Source organism: Gekko japonicus, unplaced genomic scaffold (assembly GCF_001447785.1).
Source record: "Gekko japonicus isolate JY-2015 unplaced genomic scaffold, Gekko_japonicus_V1.1 scaffold283, whole genome shotgun sequence".
In the NCBI taxonomy this organism is placed as follows: domain Eukaryota; kingdom Metazoa; phylum Chordata; class Lepidosauria; order Squamata; family Gekkonidae; genus Gekko; species Gekko japonicus.
In genome coordinates, this window is record NW_015166429.1 from 771968 (window position 1) to 795854 (window position 23887).

At 42.1% G+C, this 23887-nt stretch overlaps 1 protein-coding gene across 1 annotated transcript in view; it reads right to left on the reverse strand.

Annotated features, from left to right (window-relative positions):
- Positions 1-23887, reverse strand: part of LOC107110946 (plexin-B2-like) — a 99082-nt gene that overhangs the window by 9371 nt on the left and 65824 nt on the right. The window contains exons 2-6 of the mRNA XM_015411803.1: positions 20366-21491; positions 16565-16750; positions 15637-15759; positions 12162-12262; positions 2159-2285 (exon numbers count right to left, since the gene is read on the reverse strand). Coding sequence (XP_015267289.1) covers positions 2159-2285; positions 12162-12262; positions 15637-15759; positions 16565-16750; positions 20366-21478 — 1650 coding nt within the window. The 5' untranslated portion in view covers positions 21479-21491. The remainder of the gene's footprint in view (positions 1-2158; positions 2286-12161; positions 12263-15636; positions 15760-16564; positions 16751-20365; positions 21492-23887) is intronic.

The window sequence follows — 23887 nt, forward strand, 5'->3', positions numbered from 1 at the left end:
GTGGGGGGATTGTGTTGGAAGCCATCAAAGAGGCTGGGCCAGCAGCATTACCACTACAGGTGGTTGTTGGCCATTCCTGATTTCCTCAACTGTCATTAGCTCTGTGCAGTCTCCTGTAACTGTTTGTTTTTACCTCAGAACACTGAGCTCTGCAGCTGACCAATCAGGAAGTGGGGGATGCAAGGAGGCAGCAGCCTGGCAGCCACATATGAATCAATAGGGGAGCACATTTTACTCCTTTTGATCCCCCTTAGGGGTCAAATTTCCAAAAATCCTTTTTTAGTGAGTATCTACATTACGGTAGGAGTGCTCTCCCCAAATTTGGTGTCTCTAGGTCCAGGGGTTTGGCCTGGGCATTGATTTTATGGTGAGGGGGCTTTCTTTTATTTATATAAAAGTATGCCTACCCGTAACCAGTTATCTTGAAAAGAACGTTTGAATTCTGTGCAGAACTATGTGATTAACTCCTGATCCACTCCCAAGCCCAGTTCAAGGAGTTGGTTTTGACCTGTAAAGCCATGACCATATTTTTTTTGCCTGGGAATTAAAATCACACGGAGACGCCCTCCTGACTGTTCCATCAATCATAAGAACATAACATAAGAACATAAGAGACGCCAATGTTGGATCAGGCCAAAGGCCCATCCAGTCCAACACTCTGTGTCACACAGTGGCCAGAAATACCAGTGCCATCAGGAGGTCCAGCAGTGGGGCCAGGACATTAGAAGCCCTCCCACTGTTGACCCCCCCCAAGCACCAAGAAGACAGAGCATCACTTGCCCCAGAGCCCCTAGCTATACCTTGTGGCTAATAGCCACTGATGGACCTCTGCTCCATATGCTTATCTAATTCCCTTTTGAAGCCATCCATGCTTGTAGCACCCACCACTTCCTGTGGCAGTGAATTCCAAGTGTTAATCACTCTTTGGGTGAAGAAGGACGTCCTCACTGTATATTCATCAGTGATATGCTCTGGGTCAAACCTGAATGGCCTAGTGGTTTAAGAACATAAGAACATAAGAGACGCCAATGTTGGATCAGGCCAAAGGCCCATCCAGTCCAACACTCTGTGTCACACAGTGGCCAGAAATACCAGTGCCATCAGGAGGTCCAGCAGTGGGGCCAGGACATTAGAAGCCCTCCCACTGTTGACCCCCCCCCCCCAAGCACCAAGATGACAGAGCATCACTTGCCCCAGAGCCCCTAGCTATACCTTGTGGCTAATAGCCACTGATGGACCTCTGCTCCATATGCTTATCTAATTCCCTTTTGAAGCCGTCCATGCTTGTAGCTCCCACCACTTCCTGTGGCAGTGAATTCCATGTGTTAATCACTCTTTGGGTGAAGAAGTACTTCCTTTTATCCGTTCTAACCCGACCGCTCTGCAGTTTCATGGAGTGCCCACGAGTTCTTGTATTGTGAGAAAGGGAGAAAAGTACCTCTTTCTTTACCTGCTCTTTCCCATGCATAATCTTATAAACCTCGATCATGTCACCCCTCAGTCGTCTTTTCTCCAAGGTAAAGAGCCCTAAGCGCTTTAACCTTTCCTCATAGGGAAAGTGTTCCAACCCTTTTATCATTCGAGTTGCCCTTTTCAGTGAATACATGAAAGCTCGTTCAGTGAATACATGAAAGAGGGGCTTTTCAGTGGCAGCCCCACAATTATTGAACAACCTTCCCAGGGAGGTGCACCTGGCCCCCTCACTTGTGATCTTTAGGAGGCAGTTGAAGACAGTTTTATTTGAGATGGCATTTGGTTAAGTTTATGAGCAGTCCTGAGTTGTGATTTTAAATGTAGGTTTTTATATTCTAATGCATTTTATTTTGTGTTTTATCTATGCTGTAAATTGAGTTCTGTAAAGAACGGCAGCTGATAAATGTTTTAAATAAGTAAAATAACTAATCTTCCTTTAAAAAGCAGGTAAACAAGTAGCCATTACATGGAAACATTTCCTTTTAAATATTTTGAAGTAGCTATGTACATGACTATACCAAGTCACACATTTTTTTTAAAATCCTGTGTCTCCATAAATTTTATATCCATGATACACACAAAAACTCTGCAAGCTCTAGATCATGAAAGCATGTGCTAGAATGTAAACTGATTACTCTTTAAAGTGCCACAAGACTCCTGATTATTTTTACAAAATTCTGATTACCTTGCCTGGAACCCTGCGACTCCTGTTTCGAGGCTGAGCTCTTGTAATAGTCAAACATTTGCCATTTGGGCTCCAGAGCCAATTATTTGCCATAGCCGATCTTTCACAGTCTTTTTTTCTTGAGCACCTGAAATAATTATAAAAATTAAAGTCATTCCAGGCATCTTTTAAAAATGTTGATCGGTGCTCATTAATCAACATGCAACAAGAGTAGAAACACATATGAATTGACAGAGGAAAGATGAAAGAGAATGTGTGTTTAATATTTCATTTCCTCCCTTTGGTTTACTTATTGTTCTTTATGACAGGATAATTACCTGTGAGAATGTTCAAATGGTAACTATAAATGCACAAATATTTACTTTGAATGCAATTCACTATATGCCAGAGAAAACCTGATGTAATACTTAAAAAAAACAAAAAAAAACCCCCATGTTGCCGTTAAGAAGTAATACTGTGTCTATGAATTGTGGATTATTTTTACCTATTCTTGAAACAATGCTCATTCTTTACCATATCTTTAGCCTCAGCTTGTTTAACAGTTTGGTCTGTGAGCTCCTGCTTCTTCTACAAAGAAAAAACAACCATTGCAAAGAATTTTGCATAACACCACTCCTAGATTGAAAGTGAACTTCAAGTAAAACTATTGTTGAAAAATTATACACTTTCAGTCATTATATGCTCGGTGAAATATCTGAAGGACCAACACAGGGAGTCTGGGTGAACCTATTGTGGGGTCTAGAGCTCTACTGGGACTCCCAATACGTCTTTTGGGCTGGGTACAATGCTTTATTTTAGGCCCCCTCTGAAAAATATCCTAAACCACATGACAACCCCTCTGGGCCAAGAGCCCATGTGGCTTAGGATCATTCTTCAAAGGGGGCATGAAATCAACATTATACTAGGTCTGAAAGATGGTATTGGCATTCCAGTTTGTTTTGACAAATGCTGGTTTCATCACTTTTGCTCCAGGCAAGCATCTCGGGGAGTGCAACTAGGTTTGCCAAATCTCTTCTTACCTGCAGTGGGGGGCTCTGGCTCCTTGTTGGGATTTTTCTGCTGCATTTGCAAAACACGCCCAGCACAATTACATCACCAGTAGTGATGTTATCATACTGGGGGCATTGCGTGCTCTAGCATCCAGGGCAAAAACTCTACGGTAGCCATAGAGTTTCCCCATGAATGCTAGTGTCGCCGCATGATGCCCTCAGTATGACAACATCACTACCAGTGATTTCACTGTGTCAGTGGCATCCCTGCAGGACGCTGCTGTTTGGGGGTGGGGCTTCTCCCACCAGCCAGCTGGCCGGTGGTGGATTGGCCCCCCCAAAATCCCCTGGCCCCACTGGCCCCTAAGTGCAACAGGGTTGGAAAACAAGCTAGAATGTCTGTTTGTACACTGTATAAAACCATAATTAAGCCTAACTGTGGCTAATGAACTTGTTTGACAGACCCTACCTAACCATAAAGAGGCTCACATTTGAAAAACCAACATTAAGCATTTTTAATTTAATTAAACCATAGTTTCTGATTATGTCTTAAATGATTATGGTCTCTGGATATCTGATTGTGTACTAGATCAGGGGTCTCTAACAGTGTTCCCTCTAAGCTGAGTTAGTGTGAGCTAGCTCACATTTTTTTAGCCTCCGGTTCACGCATTTTTTTTTTAGCTCAGGAAGAATGGCTCCATAGCAAACTAATTAATGCAGCAGCTAAATCACTTGCTCACAATTTTAATGCCAGTAGCTCACAAAGTAGAATTTTTGCTCACAAGACTCCACAGCTTAGAGGGAGCATCCCTAACATTGCTTCCATGGGCACCATGGCACCCACTGATACTTTCCTGGTTTTAAGAATGTGGGCGGGCCCAAGTGGGGCTTTTACCCAGTATAGCATCTGAGTAGCCACTAGAGATCTGATTTGCTGTATGTTTTTTTTAAAACATTGTTTCAGTGGCCGCTGCTGTCACGAGCATGGGTGAGGGAGAGCTGACAGAACTGCCAGAACTTGCAGAAACCACAGCTGGCCCCTGTGAAGAGGACAGTTTGCAGCTGCCACTTGCATTAGCATTCCTCGCACCTGGCTCAGATGAGGGGGAGAAATCACAAGATGAAAGCCCTCCCGACTCGCCTCCATGTGTGACTTGTCTAAGGGAGCAGCTGTGTCAAAACTTAGCAATCAGGGGGCGAGAGGCCAGGCTACAGGGAAGACGCTCAGTTAGCCCGGAGTTTTAACAGGAGCCTGGATGCTTGCATGGCTGGCTAACTGGTAGCAGCATTTAGCTCAACACTCTGGGCAGAGCCCTTCGTGGAAGCAATAAGTCAGCTTCATGACACCTCACATCCACTTTGGCTCAGCTACCTAGACTATTGGACCCTCTGGCTTTGGACTACATTTCTGGTTAGTGATTTTGGACTTGGCTCTGTGTTCCTGTCTCCTCACCCTGGTTTGGTTTTGGACTGTGGACTTGGCTCTGTGTTCCTGGCTCCTCACCCTGGTTTAGTTTTGGGCTTGGCTCTGTGTTCCTGGCTCCCGAACTTGGCCTGTTTTTGAACCCCCTCTGACTGGCACCCCAGCCTGTGACAGCTGCCACCACAGTAGTGGTTCCATTCTACCTCCAATTAATCTCTGCCAGCATATAGTTTTAAAATTATTCCTCTTTTCCCCTGCACTTGGGCTTCCTCTATATGTTTATGTGTAGCTCTGCCTTCCCCAGCAGCTATTTTCTGATGGTACCATCGCCCTGTGTCAGAATTCCAAAGGTGTCCATGGGCTCAAAAAGGTTGGTGACCTTTGTATTGGACAGTACACAATATTTGACATAAGAAGAGTTCTGCTTGCTCCAGTAATTTTTTTACACAGAAAAAAACCAAATGCTTCTGGGAAGCCTGAAGGTAACTCATCTAGTTTGCTGTTGTATCTGAACATGGACAATCTTTAACATATTTACCTGATAGACCAACAATAGACTTCAGTGGGCTTAGACTGGACATGGGAGTAAGCCCACGTAGGATTGAACTGCTAGCTTCCATGAATTTGGCTAACAACCTTGTAAGCCCTCTAAGCCACTGAACATCAAAAATGTATTATTCCATGAGAGTTATACTCTGAAGAACTTTCTCTTGTCTATCTTTCGTCTACTGCCCATCAATGGGGTAAACCCAAATGTGATAGCTATGGGTCTGAAAGAGAAAAACTCTCTCTATTCACATTAGGGCACATTAGCGGGGAAGGGCGGTTAAGAAATCTAAATAAATAAATAAATAAAATTATTCTCATATGCATAATTTTATAAACTTCAATAAAATCTCCTTAGGCATCTTTTTTCATAAACTGAAAAGGCCAAAATGCTTTAGCCTTTCTTTGTTGGGAAGGTGCATCAATCCCAAAACCCTTTTGGTTGACTACTTCTGAACCGGGTAACCAGAATGCTAAGCAGTGCAGTACTGTGGTTAGAGCATTGGACTAGAACATGGGAGAGTTATGTTCAAATCTATTCTCAGCCATGGGAGCCACTAACTGACCTTGGGCCAGTCAGTCTCTCTCAGCATGATCAACTTCACAGGATTGTGGGGATAAAATGGTGTTACTCAAAATGGTCTAATAATAAATTGTTTGGGGAATTTAGTTTAGTGAGAGGAGTATAACTCGGGATCTTTTACCTGTGTATATAGGAGTCCTTTCCCAGAGAACTCTCAAATAAACCAGGCTGATGTTCAACTGGTAGAGTTTTATTGAAAAATAATAAAGAGCAAAGCACACTGTATAACAAGCATACAAGACCTAATTTGGAAAGTAAAAGGAAGTAGCAGGGAAAATAGTGGTTTAGGGCAGGCGATGTTTACCCCATCTTGTAGTATCAGGTCCGTGGAGGAGAGAAGCGACCAGTGCTTCCCCCAGTGTGAAGTTGATGTCAAGACGAGAGTGTGCGTACTGAAGCTGGGTTCATGTATTTATAGGGAAAATGTGCCTTCAGGCAATGTGACAGGTTTGCCCCTAAAACAATAGCTAAAAGTGTTTACAGGAAGGTTCCCAGAAACTTGGACAAATGATTAATAATTTTCCCAGAGGGAGATCAAAGTATTGAGTGGTTCTTGATAGCCCTCCTGGAGCTAGGATATGGCAGTTGATGTGGTTGATGCAGGACGCATGAAACTTCCAGATGCTATAGATATGCTAACAGTGTTGTAGGTGCCAAGAGGGGAAGTCGGTACCTGAAAGAGGTACCATCAAAGTAGGGTGCTGTTTTCCTGAGAAATTGACTGTTATAAAATACGCATTGCCTTTTGGTTGGGGAGATTTATTTGCAATTCAGTTCCTGAGTTTACTTCTAGATAGTTTCTCTCAGGCTGGTTTTCTGCTTGGCATTCCTTGTGGGGTCATCTTTAGGCCAGGAAGTGATTGTATATGAAGGGTGTCTGGGCTTGCTTTCTCTCTGGGTGCCAACTATCCAACTTTAGGGGAGTGCTGACTGCTAACAGTGTGGCAAGGGACATCCATGTACATGACTTGAACTCATTTAAAGAAAAGCAGGATAAAAAAAGGCAGACATATGGTATTCCAAATGAACACATCTTCAAGAAATATACTGATGTATATATACTAATTTCATAACATCAGATCAAACAAAAATGAGCAAACTGCTATAGAAGCCAAACAATTTTAAGTTACAGTTTAACTTCTGGATTATAATTTAGGGACTGTAAGCACTACATTTATATAAACAAAAAATGAAAAGCCACATAAGTGGCACATGTTGATAGGAACCAGGCTCTACAGCCTACACTGTGAAGAATTGCAACAATTCTCAACAAATAGAATTCTGATGCAGGGGATCCCAGTTCAAAAATGACTAGGCCCTCTATTTCTTTAAGAATTCAAACAAATGTTGATGTTCCATAGGTGTAGGCCTTTACAGTCCTCTTTGTGAGATTCCAGGAAAGCTATACATGCTGCCTTGCTGCTCCACTATTGTCAAGAACGTTGGGTCACTCAAAATGGAGTTTGCTTCAAAAGTCTGGTTCAGTCTTGCTGCGGCATGCTCTTGTTAAAAATGTTGTCTTTAAGACTCCTAAATTTCACACAGACGTGCTGGGGGGGAGGGAACATCCTTGCACCTGCAAGATAACGCGTTCTTCTCTGGCCTTGGCTTCCCTCATTAACATTCCAAAGCAATTAAGCACTGTGGGAAGGGAATGGTGATGTGAAGCTGCAGATCACATCACCTGCTCTTCTGACATGACCAGAGACCAATGAAATTATCCTTTCACTGATTGGCCTACTTGTATCTGGAAGATACTGCTTGAACCCTAATTGGTGCACAGGCCTAGCAACCGATTGGGTTTCAAATGATAAATAAGCTATTAACATCTGTTCAGGGGGTATGATGGTGTTGCATGTGAAGCTGACATGTTACATCGCCTTGCTCACTCCTGGCCATCATGGAAGCTCTGACTGCTGAAGCGAACCAGTCTGGCATTTGGGACTCTGGAGACGGAGTATACTTTGGACCCAGAACTGAATGGGTAACATCTTGTTCTTTGAGAACCAAGGTTCTACAAGTGTTTAGCTAGTCTATTAAACTCTAGTTTTATTATTTTCCTTCCCAGTAACCTTTTAAGTAATTCTGCACTTTTTAAAATAATACTCTTTGCATATATTTTATTTACCAACTTTTGGTTTCTGTCTCTACTGCTGCAGTAGGACAATGTAGTGCCTAGACTGATGGTTCCTACCTCTAGAATAACATGTGGGTCTCCTGCTGTGAGCCAACCTCGCAGGAAGGATTCCCTAGTTAATCCTGGTAAGGTCAGGAGCTTGTCCTTTGGCTCTTGACTGGAGGGACACAAAAGGACTGGTGGTAGCACTACCTAGTTAGAGGTATACAGGTGCCTTTACCCCCCCTTTGTAATTCTGACTAGCCAGCCTCTTGGTGAAGACAGCCTCCAGCCCGGCTTGGGCAGTAGGGAGGCTCTTTTTGAGAACTGTGTAGACTCTAAGCCCATACAGGCAACCAAGCCATCACAGGAGAACTCTTTTGCTGGGGAGTAGCTTAGTCATTTACATCACTCTACTAAGTAGCATGGAGAATATTACCCTACTTGAGCTACTGATGTGTGGCAAAACTCATGTTAAAATGTCCAACGTATGGGCTTTTGGTCTGCTTTGCAATGCGGCTTCCTTAGCTCAAATGCACAGTTATTGCCCTCACCTTTCAATAGTGATACCACAATCCATATAGTTTTTATCCCGAGGTATGCAGGCAGAGCCCCACATGTACCAAGTCACAAGAAAAAGGGTATGTGGATAAGCAGCACAGTGAGGCTTCATCATGATAACTGTGGAAAGAGGTTTGCTGTAGCCTTCTCAGGAGGCATATTCAGGCAGAAGATAAGGCATTCAGAGGAGTGAGTGGGCACATGTGTGCTGAGTCCACTACTGCTGGCAGTTGAACATGGTACTACTATGAGCTATTCATCTTGAAAGTATTTCCCATCCCCAGCTCAAATAACAACATCTGTAACTCTTCTACAGGAAAATGTATCTGTTTTAATTTTTCTTTGACATATCATGAAATTAGAAAATATCAACACTGCATTTGACTGCAAAAGACGGAAAGATTTCATAACTGCAAGGGAGAGGAGACACCAGTAGAAACTCTTCAGAAAAAAAGTTGAAGAAAACTTTTCAATATGTGACATGTTCAAGTTCAGACACCTACCTAAGGCTCCTTGCCACCCATTCAAACTGTTCAATTTGGAGTCACACATTAGTCCTATATCTAAAGCTGGTCTACTTAGGGGTGGGGTTTTTGGCTTCATGTCGAACTTCTAGATAATTTTACTGCAACAGTTCAAATGTCTAAGAGAGGAAGCAAGATCCCTGAAATCCATCTGCTTCCTATAATTAAATAAACACTTTTGTACAAACAAAATACATTTCATACCACAAAATCCCATATGTTTCTGCCATGGGGTTGATTTATCTAAAAGTCAGAAGCATGTTGTCTGACATACCTATTCCCCGTTATTTGTTTAAAAAATAAGCCTGGAGATATTCAAAGGGTTTGGTGCAGCAGATTTTAAATCTTATTCCTGAGATATAATTTAGCCAAGTGGCAACCGTTATGTCAGAATGCTTCACAGAAAGCTATACCTTTCACTGCTGAACAGTGACTGAATAAATATTATGTGGTATTTTTAAAAATATACATACATAAACTTAGAATCTCAGTGTGGGTTATTTTTGGTTATATCTTCTGTAAACTTGCGAGTTTGCCCTGTAGACACCCTCTTGCTTCTCACATGAGGGGAAACTATTTTTTTTTAGAACTACAGAAAAGCATGAGTGGAGAAACGCCATTTTATGCCTATGTTTAAGTTGGTGTGGGCCAGATAGGAGGAGATCATGAAACCTGAGGTAGGCCTTGGCCTAGTCTCCTCTTCATTCCCCCCCCTCCTGTCTCCAACCAGTAGTCAGAAGGCAGCTCCCTAGAGAGGACAGGAAGTACATCTAGGTGGTGAGGAGATCTGCCCCAGAATGCTGCAGGAAGGAGAGCCACTTCCTGGGCGGGAAGGGCTGTTTGATATAGTGGAGCTTTTGGGCAGGAAGCCAGTCTGTGAGAATTGAGGGCAGTCTGCCTGAAGTCTGGAGCCAGTCAGGCTGTCGGCTGGAGACTGCAGGAGGCAGAGGCCATGTTGGGAGTTGTGCTAATCGAACTTCCTCCATTGAAAGCAAGTCATGTGCCTGCCCTGCAGACCATCTAGACAGGGTATGTGTAGTGAAGGGAGAGATGGAGCGATTTATTATCCATCTTTATTTTGATTCTTCAGTTCACTGTTAATATGCCTGTATATAGTTGAGTGATTTCAAAATAAATTCTTTTACTGTTGACCCTGAGAAGTCCCTCTGTACCACATAGTTCCCCCAGCCACTTGGACACGCTAAGAGTGGGTTGGAGACTCCCTGAAAAGGAGAACAAGGGCAAAACGGTCAGTTGCCAACTCTCCAGGGGAGCCTCGAAGATTACCAGGAAGCCCCAAGGTGGGTTCCTAGCAACAGCAGAGGGAGGTTGGGAGGCTGTCCCGCCTAACCAGAGCCCAAGACAGGGACAGTGGTGGCAGCAATACCCGGAGGCAGTGGTGAAAAACTGCCACTTCAAGTGCCAGGTCAGGCAAAGGAGAGGTGGGCAGAGTGGGGTCTGCCAGCGGACGCAGGCTCGTTCCGCCACAGCATGTATAACACTGCACAAAGCTATTCTAACCAATGGTCCAATGAGAAAGAAAAACAGAGATTGGAAATCCTTTTAAGTCCAAACAGCCAATGCAAAATCACAGGTAAATTGCTTCAAACACGCACACACAAAACACCTTTTGTCTTTATATTTTTGCCATTTTTCTTACTGTAGTTCACATTTATGTTTGTGAAAGAAAGTGTGTTTCAAAGGGTGCGGTCACACACGTGAGATAAACCGGGGGGGGGGGAAGGGAGGCTATTTCCTCTGGAGGAATTTGACCAGCAGTTGCGCGATCACACAGTCCTTTGAAGCTGCGGGGACAGCCTGCCACTGCATGATCAGACACAACCGCAGGTGAGTCTGTTTTTTTGGGGGGGGGGCTGTTTGTTTCCGATTCGCATAAATGGGAAATGGATGAATCGCATCTCAGCACTGAGGGCTCCCTATGGAGTGTGCGATGATGCGCATACTGAGGGGGGGGGAACGGCATGGAGTCGGGATGGCCTGGTCAGACGACGCCATGAGAGCACGCTGGAGCAACCAGACGGGAAAGTCTGTCCATGGCCGATAGCAACTCGTTTGCTACTGGACTTTCCCCGGTGTCTTTTTACTCTGCTTCTGCAGTGGAGCAAAACGGGTTGCCGATGGGTGCAGGGCGCTTCCCAGATGTTCGTGTCTGATTGCGCCCTTTAAATCCGCCTGGCATTCACCCCTATGGCGTGGCTAATTGTGCGTGTGATTGTGCTCAAACACTAGTTTCAGATCCAATATCAGAAATTCTAGACAGCTTAAATTGTCATGTCTTCCATAAGATGTCCTGATACTTGTAATTTCATAATGTACTTTTATATATCTGTTACCCTAAAAGACACTATAGTTTGTGTGGCTTGTTGGAAAGAATACACTTGAAAAGGTTTTATTTTAGTATGCAAGTGTGTTCTAAAAGATGTATGGATTTAAACAGCAGGAAGTGTATCAATGCAATCAAGTTTATGACTTAACCACTTTTAAAAAGTTGATTTCTAATTCACATAGGTGCCACGATAGGCTTGAAAATATAGGCGCATGTAAACAATTGAGTGGATTAGACAAGCAAACAAAAGCACTAGTTTATTTTTAAACAACAGTCTTGTCATTTCTACTTCCAGGAAATGTCTACTTCAGGATTTTGATTATTAGGTTCTACCAACACCAGAAGACTGATCTGCTAAACTAAATAGAAGATGAAACTGGTTAAAAGGGTCTTGTAAAATTGATATACGCGCATTCAGGGAAACTACATTTAGTCCCACAGGAGATGATTATTTTCCACAGCCCATTCTACAGCCCAACAATGCGGTGCTCAGCAATGCACACAAACTGAGCCCGCATAGCCTTAGAAACGCAAATGAAGAAAAAAGAAGGAATAGTTTTCCCACCCAATTGTTTCTAAGCCCCTTTACCCACTGGAAGGGCTGCATTCAGGAATTTTTAGGGTTAATAATGCTAGAATAAGACTACTACCAGATAAATGCTAGATGTTCACCAGCTGCGGCTTGGCAACCACCATTTTCATGCAAATTATATACAAACTATACAGATAAAATATGCAAATTAGTTTCTTCCCTGCTGCTCATTATATGTTTATACTGTGGTAATTGGTGATGAAGAACTGTTCCAGTTCTGGTATAAATGCTTTAAAGAAATTATTCAGCAACAATATCATGAAAAGAATTAACTTGCATAATATGATATATACCCCTCTACGATATGATATGCAATACTTACTTTCCCTCTGTTACACACCAACCACAATAAGGATCGTGAGCATTAATACACTGTTCACAAGTAGAATAAATATCGCATTCCTGGACAGGCAATCGAAACACCTAGTAAGAAAAAACAACAACGATAAATAGGAAAAATAGTAGTGATTTCAGTAAGAAATGAAAGAATACTATTTTGGGCACTTATACACAATATCAATTTGATACCTTCTGTGACTTCCCTTGGATATGTTTGTAGCCCAAGCCAATTCACAGGGGCATCTCAAGCTACCTTATGTCAACATTGGTTGGCATAGCTCTGTACTGTGTACTTCAACATGCTAAAGCTCTATAGGGTACCAGACATGGATCAGTCTCAACCATTATCTAAGTTCCCTCAGCCAGAAATGCTAGAGACTGAACCTGGGGTGTTTTGGATGCAAAGCATGCTTGCTACTGCTGAGCCCAGACCTTACATATGAGAACATATGAAGCTGTCTCATACAATGATCTGTTGATCCACATAGAGTAGACAGTACAGAGTAAAATGGCAACAGCTCTCCAGGCAGAGGTCTTTCCCAGCTGAGTCAACTTAAGCTCCTTTAACTGATACCAGGAATTGAACTAGGGGGGTCTGTGCATATAAGCCATGCGCTTTGTCACTGAACTATGTCTTCCCCATTCTTGCTCCTTGTCAGGAACACAAGAAACCATTCCTCTTTAAGTGGTCAGCACTGCTCCTGTGCAAGTCAAATGCAGCACACAGCATTTTTTAAAAAAATTATTAGTTATTTCTGTTACATAGTACACATTATTTGTGTTATATAACAGGTATAATGCAATGTCACATTTTAAATTGCTTTGCCACACCCTAATCTACAACTCAAATGTCCTTTGATGTAGGATTTTGGGAGTCATGCATAAAAGTTGGTTGGAAGAGCTAAGACTTGTAACTATATTTATGAAGATCATGTTCCTTGTAGAAACTTCAGTAGCAAGTTCTATCACAAGGTGGGAAATACCAGACATTTTTCACATTTTTAAAAGACAGACATGCAGGATGGGACTTCTCACAGTTATAATATTTTGAACATGCTGGCTTATATTGCAGCTCTGAATCTCATTACTGCTAGGACTGGCTGAAGGGCTCCTACAATGCTATAATTACATATTTTCCCAGGAGGACTAGTTTACTTATACCATTCAGTCGATGTCTGAAAACATCCAAAACTGTACATCCAAGTCATGCTCTTGCACATACATGCCCAAAATAGATATATATGTTTATATCCCATAAAGCCTAAAATCCTAAAAATACAGACATTAATATTCTTTCATAACTAAAGGTAAAGGTTTCCCTTGCTCGAAAGCCAGTCGAATCCGACTCTAGGGTTGTGGTGCTCATCTCCGTTTCCAAGCCGAAGAGCCAGTGCTGTCTGAAGACGTCTCCGTGGTCATGTGGCTGGCATGACTAGACGCCGAGGCACATGGAACGCTGTTACCTTCCCACCAAAGTGGTACCTATTTATCTCCTTGCAATTTCTTGCTTTCAAATTGCTAGGTTGGCAGGAGCTGGAACCAAAGATGGGAGCTCACTCTGTCTTGCGGCACTCGGGTCTCGAACTGCTGAACTACCGACCTTCCAGCCTGCAGTTCAGCGTCTTAACCACTGAGCCACCACAGCTCCTCTCTTTCATAACTACTCAACACCATTAAATTCCTGTAACAGTCTCCTCCTTCAGTGGGAGTATATTCATGAGTAAATAAATATCAAAAGAATAGCTCTCTGTCTTAAGATAAAGTACTCATATCACTATCCTGGCATTTAGAACCAAGTCAGATGGAGCATACAGTAACACATGAATAACTCCTGTTGATTTCTTAAATGATGTTCTGAATTTGGGCAAGAAAGCAGGTGATGGAATCTCATCAACAAAAGCCAGCAAGAATAATGGCTAATGTGCACTATTTTATTTACAAATGGGAATAATGCTAACTTTTAGAGCTGCCACACATCCGCTTATGCATCACATGATACAGAAATTACAGATGCTTCAGGGGGGTATTTCCTGATCTCTGCATGGTATCTGGGAACCAGTTAAGAGGGAAGTGGACTTCAAAAGACATTTGCTTCAGGCAACCCACTTCTTGCTTATCCAACAGAAGAAGACACAAAGAGAAACGCTAGAGAAGGAACCAGGAAGACTCTCTTTGCAATCTCGGTTTGCCCATCAGCTCCATAGTCTTTTTATCCAGTCCTCTTTCCTAGCAACAGGACTTGCTGCTGTACGTAGCATTCTTAATGCTCTTGCTACCACAGTTTTGGTTGCAAGAAGTGCCTCATCTTCAAGTAGTAACTGACATTTACAGATGAACAAGCAGAACTCAAATTGTACAATTGCAGGCAACGGCACTGTGGTTCAGCACACTAGATTTAGAAAACATGAGTTCAAATATCAGACCATTCTGATCATCGGCAAGTTGCTATCACTCTTGTGAACTTCTCCATTGTATGGTTAGCTTCAGGATAAAAAACTATAATTTTATTTATTCTTGTATTTTGATTATGCTTCTCAACTAAAATCATTCTGCCATGGTTGGGGGAAAATACATATTGCCAGGGGTCATTTCGTAGAAAAAGAGCTAGGGGAACTCATTAGCATAACTCATTAGCATATGCCACACCCACTGACATCACCGGAAGTGTGTCATAAGGCCACACACCCCGCCCCCAACGGTCCCGGCCGCCACTGCCGGCCTTGCAGCTCCACTGCCGAGCCCCATGAGGGGCCTGGCAGTGGACTTGCAAGGCCGGCGAGAGTGCAAGGAAGCCCCACGAAGGCCCTCCCTGGCCCCAGGCAGGCAGGGGTGGGGAGAGGCAGGGAGGAAGCAACTTACCTGCCCTCTTCTCCTGCCTCCTCCTGGCTGAATGAGGGCCGGAAGCGGGGTGGCCGGAAGCAGGGGGCGGGGCTTCGTCATGTGCCCTGCCCCCGTACCTCACCTGGGGAACTGCGATCCCCCGCGATCCCCCCCGAAATGACTTCTGCATATTGCAGAGTAAGAGTTTTGCCAGAAAGAATCAATTTTCTCTTAACAGGACTCTGATACCAGCCAGCATCAGAAAGGGAATATCCCAGTGAAGGACAGGTGAGCCTTGCTCCATGGTAGATAATTCTACTGTAGTGTATTTGCCACACTTAATTTTTTTCTTTTGGAATTGGGAGAACTGTGCCTATAGTACAGGGCAATGGATAAACACTGGATAGTGGTATATAACTTGAGCTGAATGGGGTAATTATACCACTGAAGATTCAGGTGTTCTGGCTAATTGTCCTTCTAGAACCTTAAACTGATATACCAGCTGTGAGCTTTCCTGGAGAAGTCTGACCTGGCCCATGTACTGGTGACCATGATTCTACGTTCAGAAAGCTAATACTATTAGCTTAATTACTGTTCACAACAAAACAAAACTAAATAAATAAAAAACAAAATTGTACCTTGTTTGCAGTCATCACATACAAGTGCTCTTGGAGAACATCGAGGACAAGATCCTTCTTAATAGCTTGGTTTTTTTCAAGCACTCCACCACCATACTCCTTTGCAGGATTATCCAGAAATATCTGAAAACACAGGTAATTAAGTGTCATTTTAGCTACTTATATATTGAACAGGAATGAAGAAGTGTTAATTTGAAACTGATATATTTATTTAAAAAACAGCCATTTTTAGAAATTATTTGTATGGAATGAGAAAAGTCACTGTTCTTTGTAACATTACTGGTTTTTCAAAATGTTATCCAAACAAGATTCCCAGTTTCTATTTCCCACGCCTTGTAAGCAAATAGTTTTACCATTTCCCCCATGTGTTATAATAGTAATGGTGTAGATCCAACCATCCTCCAAGGACTCTTCCTCCAATGGAACAGCCACTTAAGCTGAAGAAAAGTGTCAAACAGTGGAGTGGGAGGATAGGATCCACTCAAGTTACAAATGTATTACCAAATTCATTTGTAATCTCAGCATAGTTTTCAAGTTCTGATCTCCACGTTATGTTTCGGGTACTTATTAAGAACCTGGGATCCAGAATCTTTGGTGTCAACTTGGAGAAATTCTACCATAGCTTTGTGTAACTTTTGATTTGACACCAATCTAACATTCCCAGTCTTCAAACTATAGTTAAGAGATCAGAAACATGCCCTGGGTTCACATGCTCCCCTGTGGATTCCCCCCTTTCAAATTGTTTGTTTTAAATCTAGTTTATTGTTAACATCCGTCTTGGAGGTGACTATTGCTAAGACTTCCAGGAGGATTGGTGCTCCAACCAGAATGCTGTGGGGGAGGGAATTCCCAGCTAGGGTTCTGATTCTTTACAACCATAATGTTCTATATTCTGAAAATACTCTAACTTTTAAACATTAAAAATTACCTTGAGTATTCTGCCATCAGAAGTTCCTACAAACGCCACAGTGTAATCATTCTCTACAGCAAAGGTCAAAGCAGTTAACTTAACACCTTCCTTTTTCAAAAGAGGTTCAGTTGTAATTCCCTCTTTGCTTCCCAGAGGGTATGGCAAATGTTCAGAACCACATGGAAAAGTTTTGCTAAGAAGATCCTAAGAAATGAGGTAAAGAAACAAAAATAAAGGTTAAGACTGACAGCTTCCGAATCTGATCTTGTGGCTTGGTAGAAATCACACTCCCATCTTTCAACAAGTCTGCCACTCTTTTCAAACAATTAGATCATGTTTTAGAATGGCACTGTCCAAGAAGCATTCCAGTTGTTGAAAGCATAGTCTGTGAGTGCTGCCATTTTGGATCATATGAGTCCATATATCCGGCCAGGCCCATCTCACTGAAGATGGAAGCAAAGTAGTGAAGACTCTCTGTGGGGCAATTTCCCTGTTTCTTATCTAGTGGCTGCTGCTGATGTATTGCCATTGATACCAGCATCCTTTGGTCTATAAAAAGATGCTTATTTCACTGGAAGCACGCATCTAGTTTGGAGTGTAAGTGATCATATTTGAGAAAATCACTCCTTAGGATAACAGAAAAAATTAATGGAAATCTGAAATAATCAGCATACAGTTTGCTGAAAATTCTACCCGACCGAAAATTACACAGTGTTGAAAATAATGTGCTTTATGTTGAGCACTGAATCTAATAAGCTATTGGTTCTATATCTGATTCTAGTTGGAGCTGAAATTGGTCAGGGCATGTTTGCTGTCATGATGAAAGAGACTGCAGAATAGGGTTGCCAAAGTCTCACCTTGTTCTGGAGCAGGGGACTCCCGGGTCGATCCCGGAGCGCGCGCGCGCCGCATCTACGTCACCAGGAAGTGACGTGACGACGCTGGATGTGCTGGGGGCGGGGCCACAACCATCTGAAGGGAAACCATAGAGTTTTCCCTCGGATGACTGTGGCCCCGCCCCCAGCATGCCAGGCGTGGTCGCGTCACTTCCTAGTGACGTGTACGTCGGGGTGGAGTTCCCCCCGGGGCCTGATCCAGCGGCGGCGGGGAATGGGCCTCTGGGGCGGGGGTTTCCCTGCCCCCCGGGGGGACTTGGCAAGCCTACTGCAGAAGCATCTCTTGTGAAGGGGTCTCTGTCTGGGGAGTGAGACAGATGTATACACAATCTGGGGGTTAGAAAATTGAGTTTAGAATCTAAACACCACTTTTCCAAGAAATTTTATAACTGCGTGGTTAGCTGTGCTGTGGGGATTCCAACAGAGACTTCATTCACATCTTGAGTCCACCAGTCTAGGCCTCAGCTAATGGTCCTGTCTGCTGCTCAAGGAGAGAGTAAGACTCTCAAGGAACCTTAACTGGAAGACTTGGAGGAGGCAGAGATAAGATTTGATTGCATGGGCCCAGGGGGAGCGTGCAAACCATTTGTTGGTTCTTGGAGGCAAGGCAGTTGCTCCATGCTAGTAAACCCAAAGTTGTCTCAGCCTTCACAAAGTCATTGGAGTCTGCAAACCTCTGCCCTCACCCTGGCCCACCATTTGCAACTGATGCAGAGCTCTAGCAAAGCTACATGCCTGAAATTCTGAGTTCCTTCATTAAGCACTGTAATAAGAATACAAGACTGGAAAAGACAATAATGCTAGGGAAAGCTGAATGCAGTAGGAAAAGAGGAAGACCCAACATGAGATGGATTGACTCAATAAAGGGAGTGACAACCTTCAGTTTGCAAGCCATTAACGATAGGACATTTGGGAGGTCATTAATTCATAGAGTTGCCATAAGTTGGATGTGACTTGACAACACCTCTCTCTCTCACACACACACACTGTTCTATTGCCCATTTAAAGAGTATTGTACTGCTTGCTGACTTCATAAGGAACTTAAATTCCTGCCATTTCTTTTCTAACTTGTTTTTCAAACACTTAGGGTCTAATTCACCATGACACAGGCTATTTCATCATTTTGACATAATAAAATAATCAAACTGAAGGAGGAAAAGGAGGGGGAAAGTTAAACATCTGAGGTGGAGTCTCTCCAGTGCTCACACAGATGGTTCCATGTAAGCCAGGCACTTCACTATTAATAAAAGCTTTGCATGTGCCCCTTCCTTCTATGTCTCATATGTAAAGCTTTCCAACACTAAATGCTAAGCCCTTGTTCACATGGAAGCTTTGCATTTGCACTGGAGCCCTGCAGAGGTTTGGATCTCACTACTGTTTTGAAAGCTTGAGAGATATTTTTCATTCTGAAATGATTTGCCTCAAGTAATCTTTAAGTGGCAAGAACATAACTGCATATGATTAGCTGCTAAAATCATGTTGTGTTCCTATTTACTCTAATTGAGAAAATATGGAAGAAAGGACAATTGGAACCTGTCTGTAGAGCTCAGTAAAGCAAGCCATGAATGTATTAAGCTGTTTTGTTTTTAAAGGTCATACATAAATTAGGCTTTGTTTGAGCTGAAAGTCATTTGCAATGGAAGCGGCATGTAAAAGTTGGAAAGGACCATCAGTGGTAGAGGACATGTAGAAAGTTGCAGGTTCAATTCCAGGTACTTCCAGTTAAAACATCTCAGATAATAAGTTTTCAGAAAGACATTATATTGTGGGAGACCCTAGAGACTTGTTAAAGTAGACAGTAATGAGCCAGAGAGGCCAGTATGGGTCTGGTACAGCTTATGTTCTTGTATGACATGTTAACGCTGACAACGGATCCTTTGCTTTAACCAAGCCTGGCTCTAGAAATAGGTTTGTTTTCTATTTTAGTTTTTCTTCCCAAAGGAGTTAAAAACAAAACTGCTAATAAACATCTTTGGCAAATCCATGAAAAAATAACTTTACACATATTGTATTCCAGGGTATAGTCATACACCAAGCCAAATTCCCATGTATATGGGGATAAAATAATCCCCCCTCCCACTTTTGTGGTAATAGAAGGCATTGTATTTCACTGTACTCAGGAAGTGAAAAATAAATGTGTGAACAATAACATTGTATTTGATCTGGAACACTTTTTTCTGGGAACAAAGTCATCTGACATTTTTCCCAAATAAAATTTATGAGCAGGGTAAAAAAAATCATCCTAACAGCAAAATCATTATACCCCTCTCCCCAGTAGAAGTCTGTACTTTGGGGGTATAATTTACTGATGGCCACATAACAATGCCCCAAAAGAAACTAGTTACACAGCCTCTTTTCTGTGCATCTGGCTCAAAAAAGGACAATAGGGTTAGGAAATGCAACCCCTCTAAGGCTGGGCAGTGGGACAGCCGGGTTTGTCCTGAACAACTCCCATATTTCGTGCTGAAATAAAGTCCTGCTCAGCAGTGGCTGTAATGCTAGCTTTCCCTTCTGATATGTATTACACCTGGACACATAGTCAGTGAAAGTGCAACACTTTTAAAACCCATCAATTGCAGTGTTACTTAAGTATGCTTCACTTGTGCTGGACATTTCTCATTTTAGCCAAATGGATAAATTGGTATTTTGCTTCTGAAAGCGAACATGAGAAAGATGAATGTGATATGTTTTGTATACTGAAACCTGGTTCTTAACATAGGAACATAAGGATATGATACTGACAGATGAAAAGAAAAAACATGAATGCTATAAAGTAGTCATTTTGGAACCAGAAAAGTAGCCATGCCCTGTATGGAAATATTTTAACTTCAAGTTATTAGGTCTCATTCTTGTGGTTCATAGACTGAAATTAAGTTTGCAAAGCACTATTCAATCTGTTCTTAAAGCAAAAATTTCACATTACCTGATGAATTTTACTAGTACATAACATACTATCTGCTACAAACGGTTTGTAAAAAACACCCGGTCCCTGCTTCTTGTAGCATTTCTCCCTTTTTTCTTCCATTTTTTGATTGATCTGCCTCAAGGAAAACATACACAAAGCAGATTCCAAGGAATTTTTATCTTTGTCGATTTTTTGGAAACTGGCAATCAGTATTTTCTCTGATGGGGCGACATCATCTTGGCTTGACAGCGTGATACTGTCCGAAAGAATCTGCCCAGGCACAGCGGCATGGACCGCATTACATTGGTTGTAAGGCCCACTCTCATCTTTACATTCCAGGTCCATTTCAAAGTAGGAATGATAGTGTTCATCTTCCTTGCAGAGCCGTGCAATGATTGTCCGGTTTTTAAGTGGCTGTTTCAAATGCTCATTGAAAATAAAGTACACATATCGGTTGTCCTCGAAGATGTACAGAAACTCTTGTGTGCTTGAGGAAGGGTACGCTGATTTAATAACTGCAGGATCTGCATATAGTTCAAAAATCTCTCTCCCCTCCCCATTAAAAAGCTGCCGGGTGCTGATTATGATCCCATTGTCACTTAGCCCATTCCCCTTTCCCACAAACATCATTCTACCTTTTTCCAAAGAAGTGATGAGCCCCACCGTGGCTACATTCTCATCGTTACTTGCAACAAATGATTTTTCTCCACTGCCATTCTCATAATAAGTTCTGTTTGAAATGTTCTCAAGCTCCCTAATGGAACAAATGCCTTTAAACAAACTCCCACAAATTATAATTTTTTTCTCCAGCATGTCCAGCAAAAGAATCTTGTTGTAATTGTCAGTCAACTTAGCTTCAGTGCACTGGCTTTCATCAATGGGAGGGGTGCACATTTTGTTATCATTGTACGGTCCAGTTGTTACATCACCTATTGAGGGATATGGTTTCAAGTCTTTTGTAAGTTGATGCAGAAAATTCACGGCTCCTAAATAAACAGTTCCTGTCTCGTAGTTCACTGCCAGATGGCTCAGTTCTGTCCTGCTCGTGAACGAATCAAATATCTTATGCCTTAATCCACAGGTAACACAGGAGTAGCTCAGAACGCTCAGTGCCCAAATCCATACAGCCATTTCTGTGTGGTTCCTGACAATTAAAGATAAAATATACATTATGCATAGCCAAACTACATAATACAAAAACAGCCCCTTTAGAGATAGTATCATTTACAGATTCACTTCTAGGAGAGGCTACCCAGTCAGAAAATACTGAAGTTTTCATAGATCAAGGTGGGCAGCTGTGTTGGTCTGAAGCAACAGAACAAAGTTAGAGTCCAGTGGTACCTTTAAGACCAACAAAGTTTTATTCAAGGTGTGAGCTTTCATGTGCACGCACACTTCGTCAGACAAAGTGTGCGTGCACATGAAAGCTCACACCTTGAATAAAACTTTGTTGGTCTTAAAGGTACCACTGGACTCTAACCCTATTCTGAAGTTTTCATATGTAACGTGTATAAGGAAGATGCTCTTACTTCGTGTAGTAATATTCAATCAGATTTCAGCCCTTTTTACAGAATAAACAACCCTCTTCAATTTCTTTATGATTATGTAAACTACATGCATAATTTTTTTTTTTGTTTAAACCCAGAATATCTCACTTCATTGTCTTGCCTACTTTACACAGTTAGGAACTACTGCACTGGCAACAGCAATCTTTTCATTGTGGCAAGATTTGTAATAGATTGACTCCCTATGAGAACAAACGCATATAGAAAAAGAGAGTTATCCTAGTTTTCCATTTCTGCTAGGTATTTGACATTTAAGGCAGAACTACACAATATGAGATGCACAGGCTTGTGTCCAGCTTGCCTTCTTTCTTCCTCTGTAACATACAGTAAAGTCTTCCTCATCATCATGTTGTCACTGCTCCATGAATTTACGTACACATGACAATATTGGAACATTAGGTTAGTTTTATTATACATTACAAAGGGGAAACTTTTTGCACAGCCTCATTTTTGCCAGAAACACTATTTCTCTCCTAATGCCATTTGCATCCTGCACTGCATGGTTTGTCAGTACTTTGCTTCCAGAATTAAAGCCATACACTGATACCTAAGAACCAGCAGGAGATACATATGTGAACCTGCAGAGGTGTAAAGGTGAATATGATTTTGTTTTTTGCAACCTGTACATGTGCTAGTGACTCCATGGCCATTTTGCAGAGGCAAAACCGAATTTGGCATTGAGCATGCCCTTCTGAACTATTTGCGAGAAAGTCACTTTTGGGCCTTGACCCGCAGTTTGAGAACCACTGGACCACCCCATGTTAAGACTTACTGAGAGTCTGACATGAATGATTCATGATAAAGTATAAACACCTATTAATGTTTCAGGGATGGGAAAAGCTTCTCAGTACTCCCTTTATGGCTGCCCGTTAAACCCTGCCCATCTGAATTGACAGCGAATCAACATTTTCCATTTGTTCTTAACGCACACTACTTTTCTTCAAACTTTCCACATGTTAGCACTGCACCTGGAATTATAAGAAGCCAAGTTCAATGCCAAATATACACACAGTATTTTTGCAGTTACAGGGAAGCAACCAAACCTGCCACTTTGTAGGTTAACTATGCATAATTCCAAACTGGGTTGGGAGAGTCACCCACAAGTTTAGACTTTCACTGACATTTCTACTTCCATCACATGGTTTTATTTACTTATTAAATGGTGCCTAAAACGATTGCAGGAATCCTTCATTAAAATTAATTTCATTAAGAAATAAGAAGTTTTAACCCCCTCCCTTTCTGTTGACCTTAGCTTTGATGTCCACTTCTATGACGCCTTCCTGCATCAATAATTACTTTGAGACACAGCTCTCTCTCTTTTTTGATTAAACTCTACAATCACTAATCCTAATTACTGAACTCCGCAGAACAACATACATTGGAGTACTTGCACCTTCAGTAGCAACCAATACTCTACTAGCTATTAGAGAACACTAATTCAATATTCATGCAGTCTGGCAGATGGTACACAGGGCATCTGGTCCCATATTAAATACAGAAGAAACAAAGTGATGAACGGCAATGGGGGAGGAAGGGGGGAGTGAGGACTGGGTAGACAGACAAGAAGGAGCTAGTCCTATTTCCATAAAATTGAAGTGCCCATATTAACGTGCAGAGCCTCAAAATGGAATTTCATGGATGTTAATTAATTCTGGGATTTCTGAGGACTTTTCTTCTACAGAACGCAACAGGCCACAGAAGTGAATTTTGAAATGATTCCCATAAATAAATAATAAACATTGGAAATGAAAATCTATGTGGATTTTTCAGGAAAGATCTATGAGGAAGAGAGTTGGCAGGGGTCTAGCATACTCAGTTTCAATGTCTAATATAACAGTATTTTTGCAAGCATACTGCTCAACAGGTATTATTTTGGAATGGTCTTCAGAAAAAGCATTACGTTCAAAAGATGTGCAATCTGAATTATTAAAGGAATTAGTATTTACTTTCAGGATTTCTCCAAAATAAAACTAAC